The following is a 27,818-nucleotide window of genomic DNA, read 5'->3' on the forward strand; positions in this document are numbered from 1 at the left end:
CTTTTCAATATTTTTCTGAATTCTACGCAAAGACTTGTTTCATGGTGTCTCCAACACACTATATAACAACTTTTTCTATATTTTCCGACACACTAAAGTCGTAGTTTATTTAGACTATAAAGTCTAAATAAACTACGACTTTATTACAATATTTTCAACATACTATACTATGACTTTTTCAAAAGTGTTCAGCTTACTATTCTATGACTTTTTCAGAATGTTCACTGCCACTTATAAAAGAGCATGTGCCACAGAGACTATTTAGAAAATCTGCCTTTATTAAGAGTTATTATTTACAACAGTGGTTCCTTCTGATGCAGTTTCATTCACACTCACAACCCCTCAATACAAATAATATCATGTAAACTGTGACAGAAAGGAAGGCATACACGGAGCCATTAAACATGACAGAAAAGATAATTTTTACAACAAATTTAAATACTTTGGAGAAAATGTGAGGGAGAGAGAGATAAAGCTGTACCTGATTGCTGACCCAGTTCAATGTAAATATCTAGGTCAAATTGATTTAAAATAAACACTTTCTCTCACTAAACAAAGCAACATTGTCCTCAGCTGCAATCTTTAGGTTTAAGATTCAACTTCAGGAGGGATCTAACAGCAGACTGAATTGTTGCACTCCCTTAAACATGATATGAAGAGCTATGTTCCAAAATGAAAAATAAATGATTTTGTTCCATATTCAATGATTATGAAGAATGAAGAATTTCCCTGCAATGCTCTTTCTTTCAAGAGGTGTATTAACCCTAATTTTGGAGTTTAACTCTTCACATATATTTCCATCTCTCAGTGCAATTGAAGACAACGTAAAACAAAACATTAACCTCTTTAAGCTTAGCAAAGACAGACATGGAATATTGCACTTTGGTTAGCACGCAGTACATTGACTGCACATAATATAACAATTAGACACTTAATACATTTTTTTTTTAATTCAAATTTAAATCCCCTATCTAATGTCCTTCATTGAACAACAGCATGTTGCTTTGGCTTTATCAGTTCACTTCCCATCCAGTGTGACTGAACTTACAGTAAAAATATACAACAGTACAAATAATCAAAAAGTCATAATAGTTGTCCCTTCTCTGGTAAAACCTCTTTCTTTAGTAAGCATTAAGAAGAAACAATTAAGGTTTGATCAGGATTGAGCCTCACCCCCTATTTCAAATAAGATACAAAATAATAAGCACTAAGCACATGCTTCATACCAAAGGTGGTAAAAAAAAAAAAGAGAACAATTAAATTAGCATTTACAGTGATTAGTCTTGATAAGGTTGCTCTTTTTCAGTGAAAATAAATATAACTGCTATATAACATTGCTTGACTTAGGGAATTACAGGTCGATGAGCAAAGCCATACAGAACAAGTTAAAAAAAACAAGAAATAGGTCAGTACATTTTACTGTAAATAGTCAATTTGGGTGCATTTTTGGTAATGATATTTGGAAGAAGGCACCTATAGTTCAACAAAAAGTGCTTATGTACTGGCTCACCAGCTTTCGTAAAAGACAAACGTTCTTCCTGACAAAAAAATTAAATCTGCCAAACCAAATACTACTTTTTCTCACTTATTCAATAAGACTGATTATTAGATGGTAAATTCAGCTCATGACCTCTGCATCATTATACCCATTTGTGTTAATAGTGAGCAACTATAAGTGGTCTTATGACAAAATAAAATAAATCAAAAACACTATGAAAATCAGATCAGATGCTATGTAATGACATATGTGAAGCACAGAATGAGTTTGACCCCCATCAAACACAACACTTTTTTGAAGAAATAAAAAAAATGTTAAACATTACTTAAAACATAAAAACTCACTAAAACATTAAAATAACCTAATGGTGGGATGGGTATACGTTACAGATGTGGCAAATTTAAACTAAGGCAGCAGGAAACACCTGTGGGTGAAGGGGTGTTTTGGTGTCCAGGCGATATTGTGCAACATCACAGGTTTTATTTTTTAGGTGGTGGAAGAGTCTTGGTAAGGCACAAACTTGGAGAGTTTATGTGGAGAACTTGGGTTTGGGCAATCAGATCTCTCACCCATCCTGAAGAAAGCCTCCTGCTCCCTTTTTTTCATGCCGAGTTCTCTTCCAGCGCCTAATAGTATCCGAGGAGAAACCACAAAATGAATGAGATCATCAATCACATTGAGGGATTTGAACTTTATTCACATTTGTCTAAGACTCCTATACCGACACAGGAAAAAACATCAAACTGTGGTCTGTCGTCTTTTATTGATACCACTCTCATATCTCAGCTTTAAATATGTTATTTAGGCAAGACTCCAGAATGACAGTGGCCTATGATTGCAAATAAATGGTCACAGCATGTAACTGACCTTAAAACCACCAGTTGTTTTACTTTAATTTAACAACAACATGGATTCTTTGACTTTAAAAAAAGAAATAGCAATCGTGTTCTCTGTAAAACATAATTATAATGAGTATAGTTTTGTGTTTAAGGACCATGCATATTGCTAGAACATTGTGACAGAAAAACACATGTACTGTACCTTCTTCCTGGGCTTCAGCTGATCCCTCCAGTCTTTCATCAGCTGGTTGTGCTGTTCATCCAACTGTTTGAGCCTTTGAGTCTCGTTCTCAATCAACAGGTGACATTTTTCATTCTGAAGCACAACACAAACCCTTGTTAACAATTGCAGGCCATTTTTTGTGTTTATTAGTTCAGCACATTCTATAGACTGGACACAAATATGGAGAACATTAACTGGTTTCTCACACAAACCAATCGATGCACTTTAAAAGATAAGTGTTTCATTCACCTGAAGATTCTGCAGCTCTCGGATGTTGCTCTCACACTGGCCAATCATCTCTCTCATCTGGTTCTCGTGTTTCTGCTGCTGATGCAGCCTCTCCGCCTTCTGCCGTCGTTCCTCCTGCTGAGAGAACTACAGAGAGACAAAAGGTGTCAGTAACTCAAATCTACTTTATGCTTGAATATAAGCTGAGAAAACCCTTGCCACCAATACCTGTTTGATTTTCTCTCGGTCCTCTGAGGAGCTGCCCGTTGAGTTGATGCGGAGGCTCTTCTTGAACATGGCCATGCGGGTCTTGGCTTCGCCGCGCTGGATCTTAGGCATCCGGCTCTTCTCCTGCTGCTGCCGAGCTTTCAGGATCTCAATCATTCTCTGGTTGTAGCATTGCATCTGTTCCTGCTCCTGTAGTGATGCAGAGATAGACACATTGTCAAATAAATGTAATATGTTTTCAGGGAATATAAAAATTACACTTTGACATTGCCACTTAAAAAACACAAGGGAAACATGTGGTGGCTGTGAATAATGATGGCTAAATGCTGCATGCGGAACATAAAATGGAAGGTCAATACCTGATATTAAATTTCATTTTGACCTTTACATTAAATGGGAGTAGAATGGTAGATTGCATACATATTGTGGTTGGAAATCCACTGATTTACCTTCTCGTGTTTTTTGAGAAGCTGATGCCTCTGGAGGAAGTACTGGTCTTTCAGCTGCTGCTTCAATAACTGGTGTCTCTCGTAAAGGTTCTTTTCCTCCATGTCCCATATCGTAGCTTCACGCTCTGATCAAAGCAAGGAAGAGACAGAACAAATGATCAACAGTTACTACAAAGGCAACGTGTCAACACTTGGATATCCTACTACATCGAAAGGTGGGCTGAGTAAAATAAAATCAATAAAACCTTAGAGTCACTTGATCAGGCAGCATTAGCTTTGAATTAACCCCTGTGCTGAACAGATAATGTACCTCTGATTAGCTGATGTTTTTTGTTAAGGCATTCCCTCTCCGTCTCTGCAATCTCTCTCTTGTTGCTGGTGATGATTCTGTTCAGCGTGGTGTCCAGATGATGCTTCTGAGTCGCTACAAATTGTTCCTCCTAAAATGTAAGAATGTAAAACTGTAAATGCGGGTATTAACTGAACAACAAATTGTTTTACTAATGTTTGACGCATGGATTGTGGTAATATGCTCGCTTTCCAGAAATCTTTCATGAATTTATGCATTTCCTCCTTGTTTTACATTTGTCAAAACTTGTCCAGTTGAATGGCCTACAGTTAACATCAAAATATCATGATCAGAAAAATGACTTTTGATCACACAACTTACATCTTTTATCTTGTTTTCTTGGAAGGACATCATCTTCTGCTTCAAGGATTCTTTACGCTGACTTCTCGGCAGCTTATCCACAGATTGTTTCACCTAAATATATCAAAAGAAGAAAAACATTATATCCAAAAAGTCTGACATGATATAAACACACTGCCCCTTGAGGAAGCTAGCAAGGTATATGAAGAAGGATAGAGGCAAAACACAAAGCTTTCCAGGAACATTTTCATTCCCATTGTATTCATATTCAATGTACCTCTTTTTTCCTGTTTCTCATCTGATCCTGGAACCTACTGAGGTTGCGTTCCTGCTCTAATTTGATGCGTCTGGTCTCTTCCTTGAGTTTAACATGGTGATCTCCCTCCATCTTCTCAATAGTCTGCTTCTGGTGCTTCTCCAGGTTCTCCAGCTCCAGATCATAGTGCTTCTTCTTGGCCTGGGTTGTGACATGAGGAAACAAGCACACTGTAAGCTTTGGTGAAAAATAAAATGCTTTAAAATATGTTGCATCACACCACCAGTATTTAGCAATAACACAAAAAATGCTAAAGACAGTTTATCAGTGAACCTGTATTGAAGTAAGTATTGAAATACTTTTGATATTGTAGTATAATAAGATTTTTTAAACAATGTTTTTTGTGACATTGTGTAAACCATGACATGGCATAGTATACGAAAGTACACTTCATATATTTCAAAAAATGTGTTTCACTAGTTGCCCCTGCTTCTAACAATCCTCTTATTAGTGAAAAAAAATAAATAAATAAAATAGAGAAACTGACATTCATATCCTGGTCAAAACGTCTCTGCATTTGTTCTCTTTGTGTTTCCAGTTTAGCGTTCAGACCAGCCTGAGCACGGTGCTCTTCCTTCTGCAGCAGACGGAGGTCACGTAGCTCTTGACGTCTAAACACACACAAATACACATTATTTTTAAGATTTTCACTTAAGTGTATTATTTCAACAACACACCAGAAAAGCAAAAAAGGTAGAAATTACAATTCAAACTTTAAATCTGTACGTATTTATTGTAACCATTTTATATATATATATATTTCCTCACAGCTTCTGAAGGGGCATGCCATAGCCTTGTATTAATTAGACCTAAGCATGCAGTGTCATATCTCTACCACTAGATGGCAATAGTAACACGCCAGGAAGTTCTGGGTTTCACAAAACAGCACAGTGTTGTTTTTATTTAAGTGTACACATTTTTCATTTGAAAAAAAATTTAATACAAAATATTAAGTTCTACTGATCATTCCGTTTGAACATCTAGACTAAAAATAGATAACTGAATCCCACCTTTACTCTAAAAGAAACCTTTATTTTTTCGTTCAAACCATTCACTGATACAAAGCAACCAGTACCAAAATAAGTATTTTTCCATAGTATGGATATTCATAAACCTAAATGTTAACAGGCTAAAGCCCAAAAGCACAGGATGCCTCAATCTGAATATAGATTAGACATTTCAAAATGGAATGAAGGTCATGTAGACAGATTGAATCATTCACATACCTCAAGAATCTCATTTCCTCATCTTTCTTCTCATCATCCTTGATGATCTTGGAGGTGGTCACGCTAACCTCCACGCCGTCAATAACAAACTTCCTGGTTCTCTTCAGAGTCTTACTTGAGAAGTCCTGAGGCAGACAGAGAGGAACAAAGGTCAAACAAAAAAAGGATGACATTAGATTAAATCAGACTTTAAGTTAAAGAGAGTCCAGTGAAAATCTCACAGGGGGTATTTCTATTAGTTTAGTAATTTAGAAACATGTTGAGGGACACAATAGTTTAGGTGTGACCAAACTTCCTAATAGCACAAACATTTATTTATTTTTATTTAAAAAAACTTCAATCCCAGCCTACGCAGACTTAATCTAAATCACCGGACAATTAATGACATTTCATGCAGTCACTCAAGCAATGCGGGCATTAACAATGTTTTATTTTTTAAATATGCACTACTCGAGACAATGATATCTTAAATGGGTTGAGATCCCCTTTAAATATGCGGGTCTTTGTAACTCAATGTAGCTTTTTTATCAGGCGGAAGGAGAGGCAGCTGTTTCTGAATGTGATGTTGACAGTGGCATTAATATTCCTGTCAATCTGGTTTTACTGTAACAAGCAGCATGATGCTCCATCTGTCACTGTAATGCCATGCAGGAAGTAACCTCATCCAGAAAATATCACTCCGTGTGACTTGGCTTTTTTCAATGATTACAAAACTGCCAGGTGAAATTTAGAAAATGTAGTAGGACTTGTTGTCTTGCTCCTCTGCTGGTTAAGAAACTTTGGTTTTGACCGAGCACAAGAAGTATATTTCCATAGGCCAAGAACAGGCCGGTGACCTCATACTTTAATCTCTGATCAAAGTTTACCACACTCACTCAGATTTAGGTGGTTTGAGTGGGGTTGAAATAATACTTGAAATGTAACTTATAACTGACTAGAAAAAGTTGTTAAGGCTTACAAAAACATGCGTCTAAATCTAAAATCAGCCTCCAAGAACAATATTTACGAGACTTGATATGGTAGGGTTTATTCTGCAAACACTGGGTAGTTCAGACCCTGTATGTTGTCATTTCCTGGTTTATAAATAGTTTGTATATAAGGAAAGGAGAGGTGGGGAGAGGAGAGGAGAAGAGAAGAGACAAGAGGAGAGGAGAAAACTGATCCAAACCTAGAATTCATTTGGTTTGTACAAACTTCTGTCCACTCTCACAAAGCTTCCCCTTGAACTCTGTACAGCTGAGCAAATAGGATGAGGCTATTACCGTGGAAGACAGCAGATGGATGCATTATTCCTGTTCTGTACTGTTGATTCTCTTTCTCATAACATGACACATTTACGATAGCAGTAAATCAATGTGATTGTGCGTTTGAGTGTATTAAACACACTGGCACTAAAATTAAAGGACATGTGGGTCATTCTGTAGCTCAGCCTTGTTGTTGCCGTTTGTGGATTTAACTACCTATATCATGTCATTCACAAAACCACAGCTCTCCTGAGTACACACTTCAATTTATCAGCACATGCAAATTGTGGCGCTCTCAATCGTACACAATTGTGCGGTAAACACACAAATGCAAGTGTCCTTCCTATCTGACAAACAAAGATTGGCCCATTCACTCTTACTGAAGTTTGCTGCTACTGCTGCTGAATAATCTGTTCTGGAAAAACTTAACATGCCAAACAGACACAACTCCATGCGCAGTCAATAGGATTATATTGATGGCCAGTCTATAAGCCTCCAGAAGCAGCAGAGTGACAATGAGCAGTATAGAAACTTCCATCCACGCTGGTGAAAGCTGAACTGTGCCCACACAAAGGGCCCTGTTGGTCCTGATGAATGGAAAATGTTGCATATTTTGCTTCAGAAAGGCTTGGGGATAAATGATGAAATGGTTTCTCTCTTCTCTCCCTGTGCCTTCCTATCTTCCCTCGCTTGTTGGTACGGTCAGGCTAAGCACAAATGTGGTAAATGTTATTCCTCTATTATGGGAATTCTCCTTTTCTCTCTATTGAAATTTGATTATGTCGAAAATGCACGGTCACGAAGTGACATATTTAGAGACTGAGTTTTAACACCTTCCACAGAGGCATTTTAATACAATAAAAGTGTTTGCCAATAATTTAGCACATATCCACAAAATAATTCCTAAATCATAACCAATAAAGAGAAGAATAGTTCTGAAGCATTCACAAGTATCCTTCTCCATAATCTCTCTTAATGCAATATGTAGTGCATGCCTATTGGAAGACAGGCTATCCTCTGTTTCAGATGGTTAACACCCACACCCCAAAACACAACACAATGCAGTTTCAGTTCCTTGGTTTGCAGAGAAATACTTTTTCCAAGGAGGGGCTTCCCTACATAGGCAGGGAGCTGCCTCTTCTACAGCTAAATGCTGGTTTCGTTCACCTTTTAGACATGTTCTCTAATGAAACACTTATATAAATAGTAAATAAAGGATATATCTATATCCTGGGTCGATGTATCTTAGACTGATCGTATTTGAATATATTATTTCTGTCCCCTTTTTGAAATGCTGTTTCAAGTAGTTTTGCTTTGTGTGTTGACTCACCCGTGCAGACATTGAGATATTCCCCTTGTTGATTGACATGTCCATGCTCCCCGATGCCACGCTGACTGAGTCAGAGTACCGTTTGTTGATAATCCCGCCATTGATAAAAGGTGAGACAGCCTCTGCATTTCCTCCTGTAGATGTCCGCTCTGGGGTTCCCTTGGTTAGGCTCCCATTGGGCTCAGAGTGGGGTGTATGCATTGGGGTGGGAGCGGTGTAGGGAGCGGGACTGGGTGCATGAGTGACAGTTGTACTTTGGCTGGGAGTTGGTAAGCCTCCATTAGCCACAACTCTGCTCTCATCCTCTGTCACCTTGACCTTGGGCACCTCAGGGTCGTTTGAGACTTTAAAGATGTCAACATGTTCCCCAGATGTTGGCTCCGTGAGAGACGGTGGCTGTTCTGTCTCTTGGGTCTCAACAGCAACCTAAAAATATATTTCAGGGATGTTATTAAAAGAAATCAGAGTCAAAACATAAGAATATCCATCAGTAGATACACTTATATTTTAAAATCTAAAACTATGAAGAGCACCTTTTCCTCAGATGTTGGGGTACTCTTCCCATCCTCAATGCCCGAATCTGAGCTGGAGGTCTTCGTTGAGGCTTCGCTTTCAGATTTCTCAGACTCGTGAATGACTTCATCAGCCAGTTTGTCGCCCAACTCCTCCGGATCTTTATGAAGGTGATTCTGTCGTGGTAGAGGAACAGGCACCACCATAACAGCGCCTGGCTGCTCCTCTGCTCGTGTATCTGGCTCAGCCACCTTCCTGGGTAGAGGTACTGGTATGGTGGGGCCCTGGGTGGTTGGAGAATGGTCTCCTTCGAAACTGGTCTGACTGGTCTGGCATGGTTCCTTTCCTGGAGACTTTAAGAATGAGGAGGAGGGAGAGAGGATTGTTGTTATGCGCAAACGCAAAAAACATTTGATGTTTTCACACTTTGACAATAGAACAACCTTGACGTTTGTCATTTACACTGTTTTGAAATGTATATAAAATAACTGTGTTGGAAAATAAAAGACAGTCCAGTTAGCAACCCTTAACCCTCTATCTTAACCTTAACCCAACTTTCCCTACATGACCTGTACTTATTATTTTTTTTAAATGTATATACATGAAAAAAAAGTCAATATGTTCATGTTTTGTTTTTTTTAAATGTATCCTAAACCCGACAAAGCATTTATCATGACATCTCAAATTCGCAACAACCAGAAGGGAAAGTTTAGCTATTCTCAAGCAATTACATACTGTACATATTCACGAAGAGGCCATTTTCACAGTTTACATTTTAACTACAGAAAGTGGCGGATGTGAGCTAGACATGGGAATTCTATGGTCTTTAATTTTAAACTGAATTAAGATGTTATTTCATAATTATGTGCACAGCCATATGTCAATCTGAGCAATTCTGTTTCGTGAAAAAACTCTCCGCTGACTTCAACCAGAGGCAAACAACACCATCAGACGTCTTTATGGTCCGGTTCAGCCTTTCTAATGTCTCAGCAAACATCTCTGTCTGGCTGTGTGTGATGTATAGAAAGAGATTAACGTTCAGATAAAGGCACTGAACGCCGGCCAAGCAGTTAACTAAAAGTTGCTGTGTGTGCACTACAGTGTCCTTGCTGGATGGGAAAAAAAGGGAACAACTGGAAGATATCATAGTAAACACAAAGATGAGAAATCAAATGTCTGGATTCAGACCCTTCAAAACATGATTTCATATCAATCATATCATATAAATTAAAAAAAACTAAATCCTTTTTCCAAGTGATTCACCTAAATAAATGTGGTTGTCCTCACAATAACTGTTGACACAAGTAAACAAAGAGAAATTACATAAACATTCACTTTTCATTGAGAGAAGTCACAACTTCCTGTTTGCAGGAGTGTTTATAACCATATGTTCACCTTGTGGATCCCTGGAGTACATACAACTCTTTCCTTCGTTAAGGGTCACAGTATAGCAAGGGAACAATGTGGGACCTTAAAAAATGTAGTCCATCAGAGGAGGTGAGGTGACTGTTTCTATACAGGAGTGAGGACAAGGGCACCACCTATATTTAACTGTGTGTGGGTGTGGACGAATGCCAGTATTCCGGTTTCTGTTCCTTTGTTTGTGCTAAGTGCAGGAGGTAAACTGCACTTTTATACTCCTGCATGTTACTTTCTAATTGTACGGTTCCTGTGGATTTACGCATGGTTTCTGCAGAATTAACCTTCAGTTCTTTTGGTAGGAACGCCATGTTTACCCAGAAATGCATTTCAAAGACTTCAATAGAAGGGGAACTGTAGATTTGAAGCAGAACACGTGTGTTTTTCTTGGTAGATGTGCCTTTACGTGATAATATGCATGAGTTATGCCAAAACTGAAATGAACAGTCATGGTCCCGCTATTGACCTTGTAAATATGAATCATACGTACTCTTACAATCCAGCCCATGAGATATTCAGTCTTCTTTTGGAAAGAAACAATGACGCAGAAAGAAAATTGGGAGACAGAAAATCAAAGTACCACAGTGAGCTCCATGGCGTCGTCCTCCTCGCCTTCCTCCCTATTGTCCTCGATTTCCTCCATGACCTCGGCTTTGGCCTCGGCCACCAGCTCCCGCAGCGGGCGGTTGGACGTTACCTTTCTCACAAAAGGGTGCTGTTGAAACAGGGGACAGAAGATACAAGGTTAATTAATCAGCAGTTAAATTACAGAGTATTTGTATTACTTTTTGTGATTCAATGTGACCACAGAATTAAAAGCCTTACGAAAACACAACACATGCAACAAGTAATAAGACGAGGAATTAGATGAAGAATGGCTAGAAAATAACAACATTTCTATTGTCAATGTGAAGTAATTGCATTAAAATATGATAAACTGCGAGAGGCAAAAGACACAAGAGGCCAGGCTGCAGGACACTTTCACTGCAGGCGAAACTCTATCTGCCACCTGCCAGTTCCTACAGCTACAACAATAGTGTCTCTACAATACAACTCTCCCTGATGTAGCAGTTTAACGGCAAACTGATCCAGCCGTGTTCAATAATCATGTCCGTAAAATAGCAAGCCATCTTTAGTTTTACAGCCTTGGAGAGACAATCTGGGTTTTGCCGGAGCGCAAACAGAGCAGTAATAAGTTGAGTGCGAGGGAAATTAAAAAAACTAAATTAAAAGTTGAGTGCATCTGATCATCTATTATTCAGATGCTTTGCACTGCAGTGTAATTTAATTGGAACAGCTGACAAAGGGGAAAAAGCTACAAGTGGTGCTGGACCATGAAGTGTACATAACTCTGGGGGTGTGCGTGTGCGTGTGTGCGTGTACACATTTGTTGACCACAGTTGTTTGTGTGCAGTATCTTGTCCTCGAGGACTGCATTAGGCTTCAGCTCTTAACATCTCCAATGAAAAACAACAGTCGGCGATTGCCTGGTGAGTCAGATAGTGTAAATGCTGAGTGCCACGTTAGCATGTATTACACCGCAGTGGAAATAAGAATACAAAAGATAGACACATGCAGAACATTTCAATTTGAAATATAAGAAACCACGGGTCACTGTGTTGCTAATGGTACTTCTCTAAATATTCAAAAATAATCCTACTTAGCTTTCCTGATCTGACAGAGCAGAGTAACTTTATGATTGAGTATTTCAGCAAAAGCTCAGCACCTTATAAAAAGTCACGCTGGTTTATTGAAGACACAGAGTTCAACAGGCTCCAATAACCCCGCTACCACTTCCTGAGTACACACCGACCTGCTGAGAGATCAGACACCGGCTGCTAAAGCCATACAATCCTGTGGTGGTGCACATTCAGATGAACAAATGCTGGGACTACAACATTTGCAGCTACACAGCAATGTAAATGCTGCATGCTCCGTTAATTCTTCAAATATTCTCTGCAAGCTTATGATGCTTGGAAGAGGGTGTGACACTTCAGCTAGCGTTCCAGCTGGTACATACATTTAAAGGTTTAAGTAATAGATAACCCAGCTAATGTCTAAAGGTCATGTAAAGGTCAAATATCTAAACAGTAATAGGGTTTCTTTAAAGGATTTTAGATCGGAAGCTTTATGGAATAAATACAAAACAAACTGAAGTAGCCTCTCTATTTGAGACACATTATTACACAACAAATGTCAGAATCAAGCTTAGTTAGGCTGGTCACTGACCACATTGACGTCCATGGCTAAAACAAGGAATAAACTGAAAAAAAAAACTGTTCCATGCAGCTTTAGTGCTATCTTTTTTGACAAATACCTAGGATAGTAAAATACTCCCATGATTATGAATAGGTTTTGCTCTGTCACTACGGCCATTCTAAGCTTACACGGTTTAGTTGAATTCAATACTGTAAGAAACTAAAATCTCTTTTCCCCTCAGGCACCACTAAAACACAGACAGTAGCAAACATCTGAGATTTCAGCTTCCCACTGTTTATTGTAACAAGTGAACAAGAAGACCTCCCATACTCAAGCTGAAGCCAGTTCTCTGAGGCATATCAAAGGGGAGGAAAGGCACACAGCCAGATTTACAGAGCACCAACACAACACTATGTTTTTCTTACTGCCATTATGGATCAAGATGTGGTTCAGTGGAGCTTATGTCCTCTCTTTTAGGTTTCACGTTGCGTTAGACCCAGGGACTGAGAGATTTTGGCTTTTACATGCATGGCTAGGCGTTAAAAGGTTAAATGTGAACAATATGGCCCATTAGGGGACAGGAGGTGGGGGGTGCAAGAGGACAGAATTACCTGTTAAGCAATGAGAGTGAAGTGTGTGTTTTTACTTCTGAATTTGTGAGAGTACATTTGAGTTTAAGAACTTGAATGAGCACATTTTTGGGAAAGTGAGGGCATTTTGTTCAGTCCTCACATCTTCAAAGTATGATTTGGAGGTTCAGACTTGTTTTACATGAAGGTTATAATTAAGTCTAGGTTAAGTTGGGGGCAAGGGCTGGTGTTAGGTAAGTAGTAATTTTGGTCTCCATAAATAAAATGACTTGACTTTTATTTGCCCAAATTTTGAAGTATCAGTCTGAGAAAAAATCCTTACTCTGTGTAATCCAGACCTCACAAAAAGCACCTGAAAACACTGTTGATTGGATATTGTGTGGTGCACATGTTGCATTTCTTTTGAAACAATATTTTAGACAAAATACTATGGCAATAATAGCATGTATAAATAACTATAGGCAATTGTGGTTTGCAGTATGACCATGTACAGACCAAACACACACGAACACAACTTAGATACTGGAGAAAACTTGAAAAGATGGGTAATGGTCAAGCAAGTTCTAAATCTATAACATTATTATGTCTTTTATTTCTAGGCTAATGTTTTTTGGGATAGATAAAATGATATCTTTGGAAAGTTTAAGTCAATACAAATATGTGTATGATGTCTGTCTGTCTGTTCAGATAAGACTGAGTTAGTCTTTTGGGTGAAATTACCCTTTAGTGTTATTATTCGGTTGAGACTAGAGTATGTGTAATGGTTTTGCTTCAGCGCATAGTTGATAGTGTTATGGTTTGGGCTCAGGAATGCATGATGTCAATGAGAATTCTCACAAATATAACTGTGTGTGCGTTTGTGTCTGCACATGTCAATGACTGTAAAATCACTACCAATTCCATGCTGAGAGATAAAGTAACCAAACACTTGTATGCTAAAATAACAGACACACAGTACAGACGGATATGCCATGGTCAGAAACAGCAAAGCATCCTTTCTCTTACATGAATGGAAGCTGCACCCAAAAACGCTGAAGAAATCCTGACCATGAGAAACTATGCGAGAGGAGAAGCTATTTTGAGTAGAAGTCATCCACATGGTCTCCTGCAAGCCACACAGCCACACTGACTGATACTGTGTCATGTTGTTTGGTAAACACTCTTTACAAGCACACATGTGGGACAGACTCAAGGCAAGAGGTTCAAATCTGTTTAAAGCTAATAGCATTTTATTGAAGCCTGATGAAACTTTAACCTTTAATTTCCTCTTTTGAAACACTCACACACACACACCTCACATTATTTAACACCGACACTCTTCTATGATTCAATAAAATATTCAATAAATCAAATTTTCACGCTCCAATGTTTAACAAAGTAAGACCTACCATAAATCACATGCGTAACTCCCACTCAACCAACTTCATTCAACATCCATTGCAAAGCAGAATTTAATGTCATCATTGCACAACTATCTGCAGTAAATATTATCTGACAGCCGTTAGGAGCTGCAGGCATGATAAACATCTAAAACCTCCAGCAAGGCACCAAAAACTGAACCGCGCCCGTCTCTCTCCCTCCACTGGAGAGCACATGCTGAATTCCCAGCGGGCCCGGGTCTAGGGTTTTCATCTGTGCCTCTCTCTAATTGGCCAAAGGTGGCGAGCTCAGGATTATCCAGACATACTATTGGCTAAGGGAGGGAATGTAAATAACTGGCATTCCCTCAGCTGTGGGATACAGACAGGAAACTGTAGCTCTGAATTTTAATAGCCGCCGTGCTTGTGCTTTAATCCACACCCTGTTCACTTTTTCTCTCATTTTCTCTTTGCTCAGGACTTTGGGAGACGTCTGTCAGAGTTCCCCTCTGATAATCATGTTTTATTGCCAGACTGTCTGTCATCAGACTCCCCTTAGAGATAGCCGAGATGTGCCAAAGAGCATTGACATGTAGGCATTTGTCTTTTCCTACTGTGACACTATCCTGAATTAATGTGATTTTTATTTAACCTTATTAAGTCTTTGACACATAAAAACTCAATTGTCATTGGGATGAAAATGCCCCAAGGACAAGCCCTTAGAGTGTGCTTCAAAACAACAGAACAATTCTCTTAAAGCTGAATGGTAACCAAACTTTTTTTAGATGTGTAATTGTCTTTCACTTTACATTTGTACTGTGTATGCTATTATTCTCCTTCTCTGCCTGCTCCTTACGCCCAAACCTTACATTCCTCTCCCCCTCACATGCCAGTGCCCTCCACTGGGGCATCGCTCACTTCCCTGGCAAATATCACTCCATTCAGGTATTATAAATAGTGTCCCTGTGTGTGTGTGTTGGTGCTAGATAAGTACAGCACTAGGCCAATTTTCCTTCATATATCAAAGTTCAGCAGTGTACAACATCGGCTGTATTATTATAGTGCATTGCATCAGGGCCTACCTCAATGAGTTGTGCTACAGTCGGACGAGTCTCTGGGTTTTTGTCCAAAGATTTCTTCAGGAAATCTTTAAACTCCTGTGACCTTGAATGAAAACAGGAAAACACAAATTAATCAAAACAATAAGTAAGAAGAAAGGGGTGGTGGGAGGAAAAGGATAAAGGAAAAGTTACACAACATAACAAAACATTTCCAGATAGGCGATGTCGGTGAAAGTGGATCATCTTTGTGCACAGCTGTGCTTTGTAGAACTAAGCTTTCAACAGGAATGATGAGTGGGCTCATTGTCCCAAATGTCCTTTCAGCACCTGATAACTTCACTTTTGCAGCACTACATTTTAAAGCTATGAAACAGTCAAGACTCATAAAAGTAAAAGGGAAAAACGTATAGCTTGGCACAAATTTAAATCCTGAGTTGTTGCTATACTTATAGAAAGTACAAAATTGGCTTCAGGCAGAGAGAGGGAGGTAAATCTAGGGAAACAGAACATTTCCAAAATAATTTAGCTGTAGAATATAAGATGACCCAAGTGAATCTAGACAAGAACAAATAAGCCCTTGAAACTAATGAATCATGAATTGTGTGAAAATATTGTAAACTTTAGGATTTTATTTTCATTCCTTCCAATTATCTTTCAAAAAATATATGATTTAATTTACTGACCAACTGTACAACCAGTGAATTCAGAAAGTTTTTCAGTGAATCCTCACCATTTGTGCGGCTGCTCCAGGGTGGGAGGCTCCGACTTGGCAATCTTTAACAGCACCCTCATGGGGTTGAGCTCATGGTGGGGGGGTTCAATCTGTGCTATCTCGATCAGAGTGATTCCTAGAGACCAGACATCAGCCTTGTAGTCGTATGGAGCATCCTTCATTGTCTCACACATTACCACCTCTGGAGCCATCCTGAGACAGAGAAAAGAAAAATGTAAGGTATTTATATCATGGACCATTACATAGTGTAAGACCTTGAATGCTCAATTTTAGTTAAAATGTAATAAATCAAGGTATACTGCCCATAATTCAAATGTATCCTCAAAATGTGCTTTTGGAGTTTCCTCCCTTCTCTTGCCAAAGAGTATATAATTAGCTGTTGTTGTTTAAATGTCTAGATGTATAGAATGTGTACAAAGTTAAAAAAAACATAAACATTGACTTAAGTTTAACAGGAAAAATGTGCCAATATCTCTATGCCATGATAGTCCACCAATGACTATGTGGGATTATTCAAAGTGAAAGGAAGGTAAGATAAAGTATTGCCACATACACCTAATGCACCTAACTCCAGACTTTAAAATGCTTTTACATTACGCTGTAACTTCTAAGAATTAAGTGACAGAGGTAATAAGTTACCCAACTTGTTTTTTTAACATTTATGTGGTAAAAAACCCGATATATCAACACAGCTTGTAAAATAGGAATAAGTCCAAACATGTCCCAATGTTTCGATATCATAAATATACACCTACAGTATTTACAATGTTTCTTTTCTGAGCAGCTGCAGCAGGGGACTTATTGATTACTGCTGGGTGGAGAAAGAGAGGAGTGTTTCTCCCCCTGTCTATAATATTATTTGAAGGATTGTGCAAAATGAGGGCAAGGTTATGTTTCCATTAGGCAGGGTATTCATGATGGCTGATAACCTGTTCTAGTCAATGGTTAACTGGCTGCAACACATGAAATAACAGTATGGACCAAGGTTCGCTTTGGAGACTCTACAGGGAATCTTTCCAATTTGTTCAGGTCGAGAGAAGAGAACCACGCTGTTGTTACTAAAACAATAAAGCACTGAGTTGAGTGTTTACATCATGTTCTTCAGGCAGGATGGGTTTCTAACAAGCCATAATCCCCTACTATTTTATCTTTGGTAAGAGGATGTCTACATTTAGACATTTTGCAATATATTAAATATGCTTTTAATAGCTCCGGTTGTATTTCAAATCAGTGAACAAGATGGTTATATAGTGGACTAAAATGTTGCATTAATTTAATGAAATATCTTGATTTGCAAGGCCTTTCATTTTTGTAAACATATAATATGTTCTTCAAGTCATTTCTGATGTAAATTAATGTCTTACTCACCAGTATGGCGTTCCAATGAAAGAGTCTCTTCTTTGTAAGGTTTTGGTATTTTTTGCAGACACGCCGAAATCAGCTACAACAATGAAGAGACAAAAAAAGTTAGATAGCTAAAATGACTTTACTGAGAAGTTTTAAAAAGGGAATGAAGTCAGTTCAAAACCTTCCACTTTTTTACCGCTAGGTGTATACAAATTTTAAATATGTATGACATTGACACGCAAAGCCAGAATTACAGAATTTATGGGAGTTCAGTTTCCAAACAAGCTGCCCCCATTTCCTGGCATGACCCTTAGATTATAGGGGTGTTTAAATGCGTTTCCCCTGCAAGTAAAAATTTCACGTGTGGCACACAGCAGGCTGCTTCAATTACAAACTGGCATGTTCTATTACGGGGAGTTAAGTGACTGTCTTGGTTTTTCACATTGCAATTCAAATGTCATAGATTAAGATTAAGTTGCAGACTATACTATACTATGTTTACATTTACAAAGACAATATATCATACTACTGCTTCCATTTTATATCAAATAAGAGATTACACATTTATCAACCCAAGATAAAACATATCTAAAAACTTTACAACAAACTGTTCATGTTTAATGCCATGTATAATAGGGGAATATAGTGCATTGGGAGACTTTTGATGCCTTGTTTGATTTAACGTGTAGTTAGATAAATTGGGAGACAGTAAATGAGTCAGTGTCATGACCTAATGAGTTTAAAGAGGCAACTCCCAGTGATTATATCCAACTGTGGTGTCTTGGGGGGAATGGATGGCCATGGAAAAGAGGTCCAGCTTAGTGAGCAAAGAGGCTGACAAAATGTGCCATTCGAAATTGAAAAAAAAGTATGAAAGCAATTATGAATCAGACTAATTTCAAAAGGATCCCTAGCACTAAAATATGAAGCTCAAAGCAGCTTAAAGTTACTCTCCATTGAGTGGATGGACTTGTCTGACATGCAAAATGAGTGTTAAATAACACAGTAGTAAGAAATCATGCAAAAGAGATCTAGTTTTTGTTTGAGGTTGTATGTCTCTGGATCCAAATGTCAGACAGCCATTGAAAAAAGCTGTCCTTCTTTATCTTACGCTTAAATAGAGCTCTTGAGGACATTATTTTAACTAAACTTAAATCCAAAACAGGCTGGCAAGTGGGTGGGATCTGCTTGTTAGCTGTGCAATGTGAAGAATGTGGAGAACTTTTCAAAAAAGCCAAAAAATGGAAATATGCAAAGCTTCTGAGAGCGCAGTCTTTCCACACAATGGTCACTTTTGATCATCCTACTGTGCCACATGAGAGGGACTCTAACTGTGCTGTGTGACAGTATGCATGTGTCTTCATGTGCGTTCAGCTTATAAAACAACACACAAGAACAAAAAACAATGGACTAGATTCCAGAGATAACATGTAATGTGCAACGGGAACATAGGGTTTGTCTTAAAATTACTTCCACCTGCAACATATTTGGCAGCAAAATGGTTTCCGCTATCAATTATTGGACATAAAGACCGACAGTTAACCCATGGTCTTACAAAATAGATAATCCAACGCGTACATTTGAAATATGTTCAAACATTTCATCCTTTGCTTTTCTCAGAACACACCCTATTGAATTTTTAACATTTTATATACCTACTTGTGTGAGTTTAAACAAAAAGGCACTTGGACAGCATGGTGTCTACACAATGACTAATGGTCAAAGCATACAATCTTGCTTTCAAGAAATGCTAGAGTTAAAAGTCAATTTTGTAAAAGTGTATTATTATCTAAACCCTCACCCAGTTTGATGTCCCCATCCAACATGAGGAGGATGTTCCCGGCCTTCAGGTCCCTGTGGATGATCTTCATGCTGTGGAGGTAGATCAGAGCTTCCAGCATCTGGCGACAAACCACCTTAATCTGCGGCTCCGTCAGTCCACGATCCAACTCTGGTAAGAACAAAAGAGATTTAGGCAGGAGGCCGGAGATGGAGGGGTTAAAACAGAGGTATGGTAGAGGGATGAATCGAATTGAGAGTCAAGAAAATTAGCTGAGAGGGTTCAAACCCCATTATGCACACCTAGCAGATTCCATTCAGTGTATGTACAATAATGGCAAGACAAAGTCTCCAGTGCTGATGTAGTGTGTGAACTCCGCCAGAGAAAACACAAAAAGGTAAACCTGCGATGATATAAATGAAGTCTCTCAGATAGTGTTGCTAATCCCGGATCAGAAAAGCTTTCACACAACCAAGCTAGTCCTGCCCTGCAGACTTTATTCTACCGTGTCTGTGTTTGGTTAGCTGCACTGGGGGTACAGACAGTTATGAGGATGCGGATTACCCAGCAAAAACACACCAGGGGGTTTTCCCACAGCAGAGGACTCCACTATGTCTGACTGCTTTCTACAGCATTCAAGGCTAGACTGATGAGGAAGGTACATGACCATTTTCAGAGCAATCATATTGTGATATCTAACGATGTTCTAGTCCTGTAGAAAATAAACACACCATCATTCTTCTCTGTATGAACTAGAGTTTTAAAAACTCGTCCATGGATTGACAATACATCTTTGACCTTGTTATCTTGTCTCCATACAAGTCACAGCTGAAGTGTAGTCCCAGCACTGTCGCAGGTATGGAACTGTAATCCTGTGACATGAAGAAAGGTGGAGGGCCTTTGAAAACACACAGTGAGGCTTACCTAACATTGTGGCATCCACAGCTCCTCCGGGGCAGAACTCGATCATGATCTGGGGAATGAAGGGGAGGGAGAAAGGGTGAGGTTAAACTAGACCCAGCTTTATGAATATACTATATAAACATACACTTGACAATTGTAATCTGTTTTTTCAGGCATTGATATGGAGTTACAGGAAGAACGGGTCACTTTTGATCAGCAGCACATGCACAAACTTTTATTTGTACAATTATGCCATTATTTTCCTACACCATACCAATACATCTCAACACATTACCTTTAAATGTAAAACACTACTTTTATATATATTTGTTATTGGCTGACTCGAAAATGTAAGCTTAAGTTAATTGTTAACAAAGACATAACACTCCACTAATAATGAAAGGTGAAAACGGTAAACATACATTGGTAATTCAACATATTTTCATCAGAGAAAGTATGTGTTCAAATGTTTTAGATTGTTTCTCAATTGTTGGAAGCAAAGAACATGATGTGTTTTTATTGTGCTTTCACTACCTACAGAACTCCCCTTGGTCTACATCAGTCAAAAACACTTCAGGATTACAACTGAAGTGTGTGATTACCTGTCAGACTGTAATGATACACACTTCCTGGAACACACTGCCAAACCTATAATACCAGTTCAGCAGTGAAGTAAAAACATACACAGAGCGAGAGGGAGACAGGCGAGAAAAAGATTCTGTGTCTCAACAGACTCCCTAAATGGTGTCTTGTTGGCAATAGCAACTTCATTTCCCCTCCTTACATAGTCAGTTTCTCTCTTACACACCGGCTGTCAGAAAGCCCTCTAAAGTTTCAAAAGTAGGACCAAAGAAAATAAAGACACCAGAAGATTTCGAAACAATCCTGTTAAGAGCAATTTATCTTGATATTTTAATTCCTAATTTTCAAATTCAAGCCTAGTGATATGATGTCATTCTTAGTTTAATCCGCCTGTTATGACAACAGTGTCAAAGCATCGACCTAGTACTGGACAGGGAGTGGAGTTTCAGTTCATACAAAGCCATACTGAAAATTATAGGTACAAAAGGTGTACACAGCCCCGGGATGGAGGAATGTAAGAAACTGTGGAGATATGCATCGTTTCTCAAAATGTGCGTGACTGCATGTGTCAGGCTCACGTCACACACACACACACACACGAAACAATGTTCTTTTGTTGCGTTTGGATTGGAAACCCCATTCATTTCTTTAAATGACAGATGGCGGAGAGACAGTCACGCTCCGCTGCTTCCAACTTTTATATCTCCTTACTGCATCTAAGTTCTGCACTCACTCTTTGACCCGTTTCTTAAGACAAAAATATGATTGATTTTTTTATTAACACACCCTAATGCCTTTTTTAAAACCCTTATTTGTATGTAACATTGAATGGTTACGTCTAAAAGAGAAACATTTGCAGTTACAGGTAGAAAATAATTACTCCTGAATTAGCTAAATAATCAACAATAACACTGAAAAACACTGTTGCTCTGCTTTATTTGGAGATAACCTGTGTGTGAATTCATATTAATTCCTTATTTAAGTTTCGATTAGTCTAGCAAATGTGACATCAGCTTTTTATAACATAACCACGCCCACTGAGAATCAGCCAAGAGCACAGGAAAAAACAAGATCAAGTTTCTTAAAGAGTGTTTATGTTCTGCGTTTATATGAAATGAAATTGGCAAACAAACTGTAAGGGTATTTTTCATACAAATATTGATTTATCAGCCTCAAAAGTCCATTATTAGTTGGGCTATAGTATGTATGGTACCCAATCAATTATAGTGGATCAACTTTTCAAGGTCTTTTAAAAAGTATATTTAGTTTTAGAAATTATACATTTATGATACATTGGAAGTTGAAATGTAAATTGTTAAAATGCAGAATTGAGTTTGAAATTGTGCAATCCATCTACAGAACTAGATTTATTACATTTACTAAAGTATTCCTGCTCACCGTTAACCAAAAACACATTGTTTTTATATATCCTGTTTAAAAACCACCCCCTAACTGAAATGAGCTGTTCTTCAGTAGTAACACACTGTACTGCCCAACCTAAACAGCTGTACATCACACTTCTGTGTCACCACGAACTGGTTTGTGTTTCCGTCAGTGTCTCCTAAGCCAGATTTGCTCTCGACGCCTAGAACAAGTCTGGATGACGTGATTGTGCTGCAGTGAAAAATGTGTGTCGACTGGTCAAACTACATGCAACACATACCTACTATGGGCTGAACACGCATGCAGCTACATGCTTTACCTATCTCACGCACAGAAAGATGGAAAGCCCAATAATCAATCCCACTTTTTTTCATTTTGAGACAAGCTGAACCGAGTTAGATATAGTCTACAAATTTGAAAATCCCCAATATAAACAGAGCAGGCCTTGCTGGCATTACAGTGTTCCTATGATTTACAGCTCTGTACCGTCACAGTGATTTCTCATATCATTTTGTCAGAAGTCCAAAGAATGTAAAAATACAATTAGCCAAAAACGACCTACTTAGAAACGGTGATAGAATCGCATATACACACTGTTATACTTTGTCACTATGAATGTGACTAATGCTTCAGTAATTTGAGTACATGAAGTGGTACTATTGATTCATTTACAGTGTCATCAAATACCCTAGCAACCACAGCTAGTTACATTATGCAGACCTCACTGTACACAAATAATAGCAGAGGTACAATAAAAAGCTTTATCCTTGTCTCACTGTGTTTAAAAGAACCAAACAATATCACTTTACGGGGGCCAAAATTAAGGCTCTTAAAATCTGTATACAGACTCTGGGAACACACTACACAGACACAGAGAGAAATTAAATACTCAGAAGGACCCTATCCAACTGTGAATCAAAGCATTTAATTGGGTTAACTACAAGATATTTTCTTCCATCGAGAAACTGTCCATTTAAATTTGATTTGATTCTACATCTATAGTAGGTCCAGATCTTTGGCTTTCAAAACTCTTGATATATATATATATATATATATACATACATAGGTGCCATGATTATATATATATATATATATATATATATATATATATATAGTTGTTTGTAGCCAAGCAGAAAATATGTTTTTTATCCTAGGTAATGAGATGAAAATCTCTCAGATGTCGGATTTTAACCAAATACAATAGAGGCAGATGGAAGTTTGATAATAGTGTGGTCCAAACATGGAATATATTTTGTAAAAACATGATAAGCAACATCTTTTTTTTTTTTAGTGCTTCCTTCCAATTACTTGAAAATGCTGTGTTTTTTCTGTTGTACATTCCGCTGGAGAAATAGTCCCTATGGATTTGATTGGTATTTAAAGTGGCAGCTTATTTCAGGAAGCCCCATCTCAAAATAAAACGGTGGGAGAATGTGGGGTTTTTTTGTAACTTGGAAGGACATACCCTTTACTCTGGCAGGATTTACGATGCTTTTAAGTGATGTGTGCACGTTCTCTTCTGTTTTTATGGTCTCTCTTTTTCATCTGTTTAACTGTTCCCTCCTTGTTAGTTCTTCTCAATGTGCTAATGTCAGCAATTCCTTCCCCATGTTAAAGGCCCTCTTTTTCTCACGCTCGGGTGGATGCCCCTTTAGCTTCAAGACCAGATTGTTTGTGGACAGGAACAAACAGCCCTTCTCTTACTGTATCTCTCTCTCTCTCTCTCTGTCCTTTTCTTTCTCCCTCTCCCTTACTGAGTAGAAAGCAGAACGGGTGGGTCTGTACAGGAATGCATCATCTCACCCCTGCCCGGTCCACCCAACCGGAGGTTACTAAGGCCTGACCGCCAACCACTGGGCTAATTGTTGAGATCCTGAGGCCAGCACACATTCAAAGGAGCGTGGGTCCGAGCTAGTTCGCTTTTTCACGTTGTATATTGTTATTTTACTGCTGGTCAGATGCTCTTATTCCAGTTTTGGTTGTAAGTTTCTATACTTGTCTTGGTTGCTCTTAAAATAAAGTAAAAGAAAACTGATCATGGATAGATTAAGAGTCGTTATTTGTAAGATAAAAAATAAACATTAGTATCTGAGCACATTTTGAGAGTAAAAGTTGACACTATGAAGCCACACACACTGATGAGGGATGTTCACCTTCCACAGGAATTCAAACTATTGCCCACACAACCATGCCTAGCTCTGGGGCTGTGTCATAGCCTGGATTGTGTGTGTATGTGTGTAGTGAACATCCTTCTGCCGCTACTGGTGAAATGTTGTATCACTATCAATACTTCTCATGATAGTTTAGTAAAACAGCTCTTATAAAAAAAGGAATTTGGGCATTTTTCATCAGCGGATTCTTTTTTTTATTTTTACAAGGGAGTAACGGAAGCCACAGGGGGCCGTTAGACCCCTCAACTTCACGGCAAATGTACTGCTGTTATGTCTAGACTACTTGCGCTGTGCACAGGATTGAATCACATCATAGGTGCAAGTATATTAAAACAAAGCATATTTGTTCGGCAGAGCTGTGAATAGATAAACAGTGTGTGATAGTGTCTCTTGAGTTGTATTTCTAACAAATACATACTAAACAATTATGTTTTTTGTTTTTTTTACTTTTAAAAAAGAGGAATGAAAACTACAGAACACTTAAATCTAAACTTTTCCCATGTTGATGATAATACTTAAGTATAGGGGTAAAATAAATCCAAACATGAAACATCTTTAGTCATAACGCTGCCCTGTAATTCCTTGCATACAAGTTGTGCGCAGTGTGAGGTCACTATTATTTTTCTTGGCCAGATACACTGAAAGATTACAGGGGGAGTTGAGCACTTGACCCAGTGAGTGAGAATGCAGAGGGGAAATAACTGGAGAGCAGAACACACTGAACTGAAATCGATCTTCCTTCTTGCTGCAACATCAGGGTGAGCTCTTGTTCATATCTGATGCATTATGTCACCCACGGGGGGGGGGGGGGTCTTCTGTCATTCCCATTTAAGCAATCCACTTTTCTCATCTATATTATTCAACAGAGCTTTCATATGTAGCAGAAATATGCTCTGGGTGAGATATTGTTGCAATAAAACAACAAGACGGTCACAGATTGAAATGCAACAGCCCGTGAGCCTGCCAACATACATGGCTGGAAGGTCTGTTTTTCTACTTCCCTGCTGATGGTTCAGGTTTGTGTGTTGTGTATTTGGAAGGGTTGCAAAGACAACTTGGACAAATAAACTCCTTAATGAAGTGAAAAGAATATATCTTGTGAGAAAGGTAACAGTGTAGACAGCAGATCAGGTCCCTTTGGTACATTACACACCAGTCTAAAACACTAGCAGCCTTGACCACAGTGTTCCCATACAGCAACATGTCTGTTCAAACACAATTTTTCTGAACACAGTCTGTGAATTTAGTTTCCATTTCATTTGTTCAGCTTAATGAGGCTCTTGTATGCCTTGTTGGGTATCTGTCTTGCATGTGAATGGTCTGCAAAGGCTAGGTGACATCACTATGTTACACTTGCACTTCTATTGGCCAGCCTCCTAACACATTGTACCTGATTTTCTAAGGGGCGGGACATCTTGACCAATCACAACAGAGCTTGCTAGCTGATCCATCAGAGCAGACTGGGCTCTGGTTTTGGACAGAGGGTGAAAGGAGGGGCTGCAGCACTGGCAGTATAAGAAATACAAAGACCTTTTAGCATGTTAACATGTCTCAGTAGAGGCACAAAATACAATTATGAACCTGCAAATGAGCATAATATGTCCTCTTTAAGTCCTAAAATTAGCATTTAGTATGGTATAAGCCATGTGTAAAAGTGTCACATAAAGGAAGGATGAAATAGAAAGAGAGAAGGGTTGAACAGTATGTGGTTAACACTGAAAGCTTGTGTCTTAACCAGATTCCTGTGTTGCCTACCCATAGTTTGTTGTCATGGTAAAAAGCATCAAGCAGCTTGACAATGTAGCGGTGGTCACATTTGGCCAGGATGTCAATCTCAACGATGTAGTCCTCCAGCTCTTCCTCACATTTTGTCTCGATCACTTTGGCTGCAGCAAGAACTCCTGTCTCCTTGTTTCTGGCCTAAAGAAACAGAAAATTAAACGTTTAATGAAACATTCATGAGTTATGGCAGGGCTTGTTTAATGGATTCTTTTTAGCCTAAAACTGCTTCACAGCAAAGGTCAAAAATGAATTGAAAATAGCTCTATGAACTCATGAGTTTCAATTCTCATAAAATGGGAGAGATAAAAAGTGTGGCTTTGTGCTTTAACAGGAGTTTAAAGAACATGGATAATGTGATTTCTTTGTTATGTTGTGTTACGCCAATTCAAGTGAGCAGAAGTTAGAAAATATCAACAAAAAAAAGTTATCTAGTTCCTTGCATGCGAGTATCACTCTGCCAGCTGGACCCAGTTGAAGCAGAAGGGAGTCCGAAACGTCAAAAAAAATGCAATACAGCAATTAAAATGTTGTCTAACATTTAGAGACAAAACAGGAAAGGAAACTCCACACCCTCTCTCAGCAACTGGAGGAAACGGAACCGCAAAAGCCGTCAGTTGTCCGTGTGGCTAAACTTAGACAGACACAGAGGCAAATAGTTCCTAGCAATTCTGAGTAATAAAGACAAGAAAACAAAAACATGAGTAGATTGTTCAGTGCCTTGCTGGAAAGCATCAAAACAACCAAACTTATTGGGTGACTCAGAGGGCACAAAACACATGATGTTCATCCCCGTGTAGGAGAGAATGTTGTGAATGCTGAGGGGAATTGTGGGTAAATTGGACGGCAATGGTTGCCTTTACTGCAGAAAGAATATTCATTACCTTATTTACAAAAGAATGGCAAAGGGAAAGTAAACGCTGGAAAAGGGAGCCAAAAACAGAGATAATGCTCAATGCTGCAACATTATTAGCAGCCTTCGACACTGTCAGGCCATATGGAATGACTTCCAGACAGTTACAGTGATCTACAGAAGTAAAAGAGAGGCACGTCTCTAGAAAGGCGACAAGCACATAAAGGTTATGACAATGTTCTACAGTAAATGATCAGAAGAACATTACCAAGTGAGTGAGAGTGTCAAGGTTGGTACCTGTATGAAAGAAATCTGCATAAAAGGTCATGTCATGTTGAGAAATTGAGGACGCATGTACATGCGTCCACCCAGTGACCTGCAGAATCACAGCAGACTAAACAGCCCGGTGCTGGTCTGAAGCCTCCGCTTTTACAGGGGCTGTGGGAAAACATCTGAATAAACAGAAGAGACTAGCAGCAACACACAGTCTTTAGATTATCCCAGTTCTCTGTGACTGTGTGTGTGTGTGTGTGTGTGTGTGTGTGTGTGTGTGTGTGTGTGTGTGTGTGTGTGTGTGTGTGAGTGTGAGTGTTTGACTAACAGAGTTCCAGAGGAGCCGAACTGACCCCACACCAGGGTAACCCACAGTGTTGAGTCAACAGGACGTCTCCTACTGCCATCAAGCCATCAGTCAGCCAGCTAACAAGCCTCGACAGTAAACACGGAGACACCAGACACTTTCACTCCTCTGCTAACATCTCAGCTCCCTGCGATTCGCCCCCTTCCTGCGCCAACCCTGTCAGCCTCCAGACACATACTGCCTTGGCCCTGATTTACAGTAGAAATAGCAAAAGCCATAGACCTATTGATATTCAAGTTGGTTGGTGTTCTGCTAACTCTGTCAAAGGCTCTATACT

At 38.8% G+C, this 27,818-nt stretch overlaps 1 protein-coding gene across 2 annotated transcripts in view; it reads right to left on the bottom strand.

Annotated features, from left to right (window-relative positions):
- Positions 1–258: 258 nt before the first annotated feature.
- The window catches only part of stk10 (serine/threonine kinase 10), a 37,251-nt gene continuing 9,691 nt past the window's right edge, over positions 259–27,818 (bottom strand). The window contains exons 2-20 of one of the 2 annotated variants that reach the window (XM_063895653.1): positions 26,025–26,189; positions 20,155–20,203; positions 19,252–19,401; positions 17,472–17,544; positions 16,101–16,295; positions 15,392–15,473; positions 10,743–10,877; positions 8,764–9,096; positions 8,231–8,656; positions 5,657–5,781; positions 4,918–5,041; positions 4,392–4,571; positions 4,136–4,228; positions 3,776–3,905; positions 3,466–3,590; positions 3,017–3,205; positions 2,810–2,935; positions 2,540–2,653; positions 259–2,124 (exon numbers count right to left, since the gene is read on the bottom strand). In XM_063895653.1, the coding sequence (XP_063751723.1) occupies positions 2,101–2,124; positions 2,540–2,653; positions 2,810–2,935; positions 3,017–3,205; positions 3,466–3,590; positions 3,776–3,905; positions 4,136–4,228; positions 4,392–4,571; positions 4,918–5,041; positions 5,657–5,781; positions 8,231–8,656; positions 8,764–9,096; positions 10,743–10,877; positions 15,392–15,473; positions 16,101–16,295; positions 17,472–17,544; positions 19,252–19,401; positions 20,155–20,203; positions 26,025–26,189 (2,838 nt within the window). In that variant the 3' untranslated portion in view covers positions 259–2,100. Of the gene's footprint in view, positions 2,125–2,164; positions 2,654–2,809; positions 2,936–3,016; positions 3,206–3,465; positions 3,591–3,775; positions 3,906–4,135; positions 4,229–4,391; positions 4,572–4,917; positions 5,042–5,656; positions 5,782–8,230; positions 8,657–8,763; positions 9,097–10,742; positions 10,878–15,391; positions 15,474–16,100; positions 16,296–17,471; positions 17,545–19,251; positions 19,402–20,154; positions 20,204–26,024; positions 26,190–27,818 lie in introns of those variants that run through there. The other variant, XM_063895652.1, reaches the window with a different exon arrangement.

The sequence above is a fragment of the Eleginops maclovinus genome, chromosome 11 (genome assembly GCF_036324505.1).
Source record: "Eleginops maclovinus isolate JMC-PN-2008 ecotype Puerto Natales chromosome 11, JC_Emac_rtc_rv5, whole genome shotgun sequence".
NCBI lineage: Eukaryota > Metazoa > Chordata > Actinopteri > Perciformes > Eleginopidae > Eleginops > Eleginops maclovinus.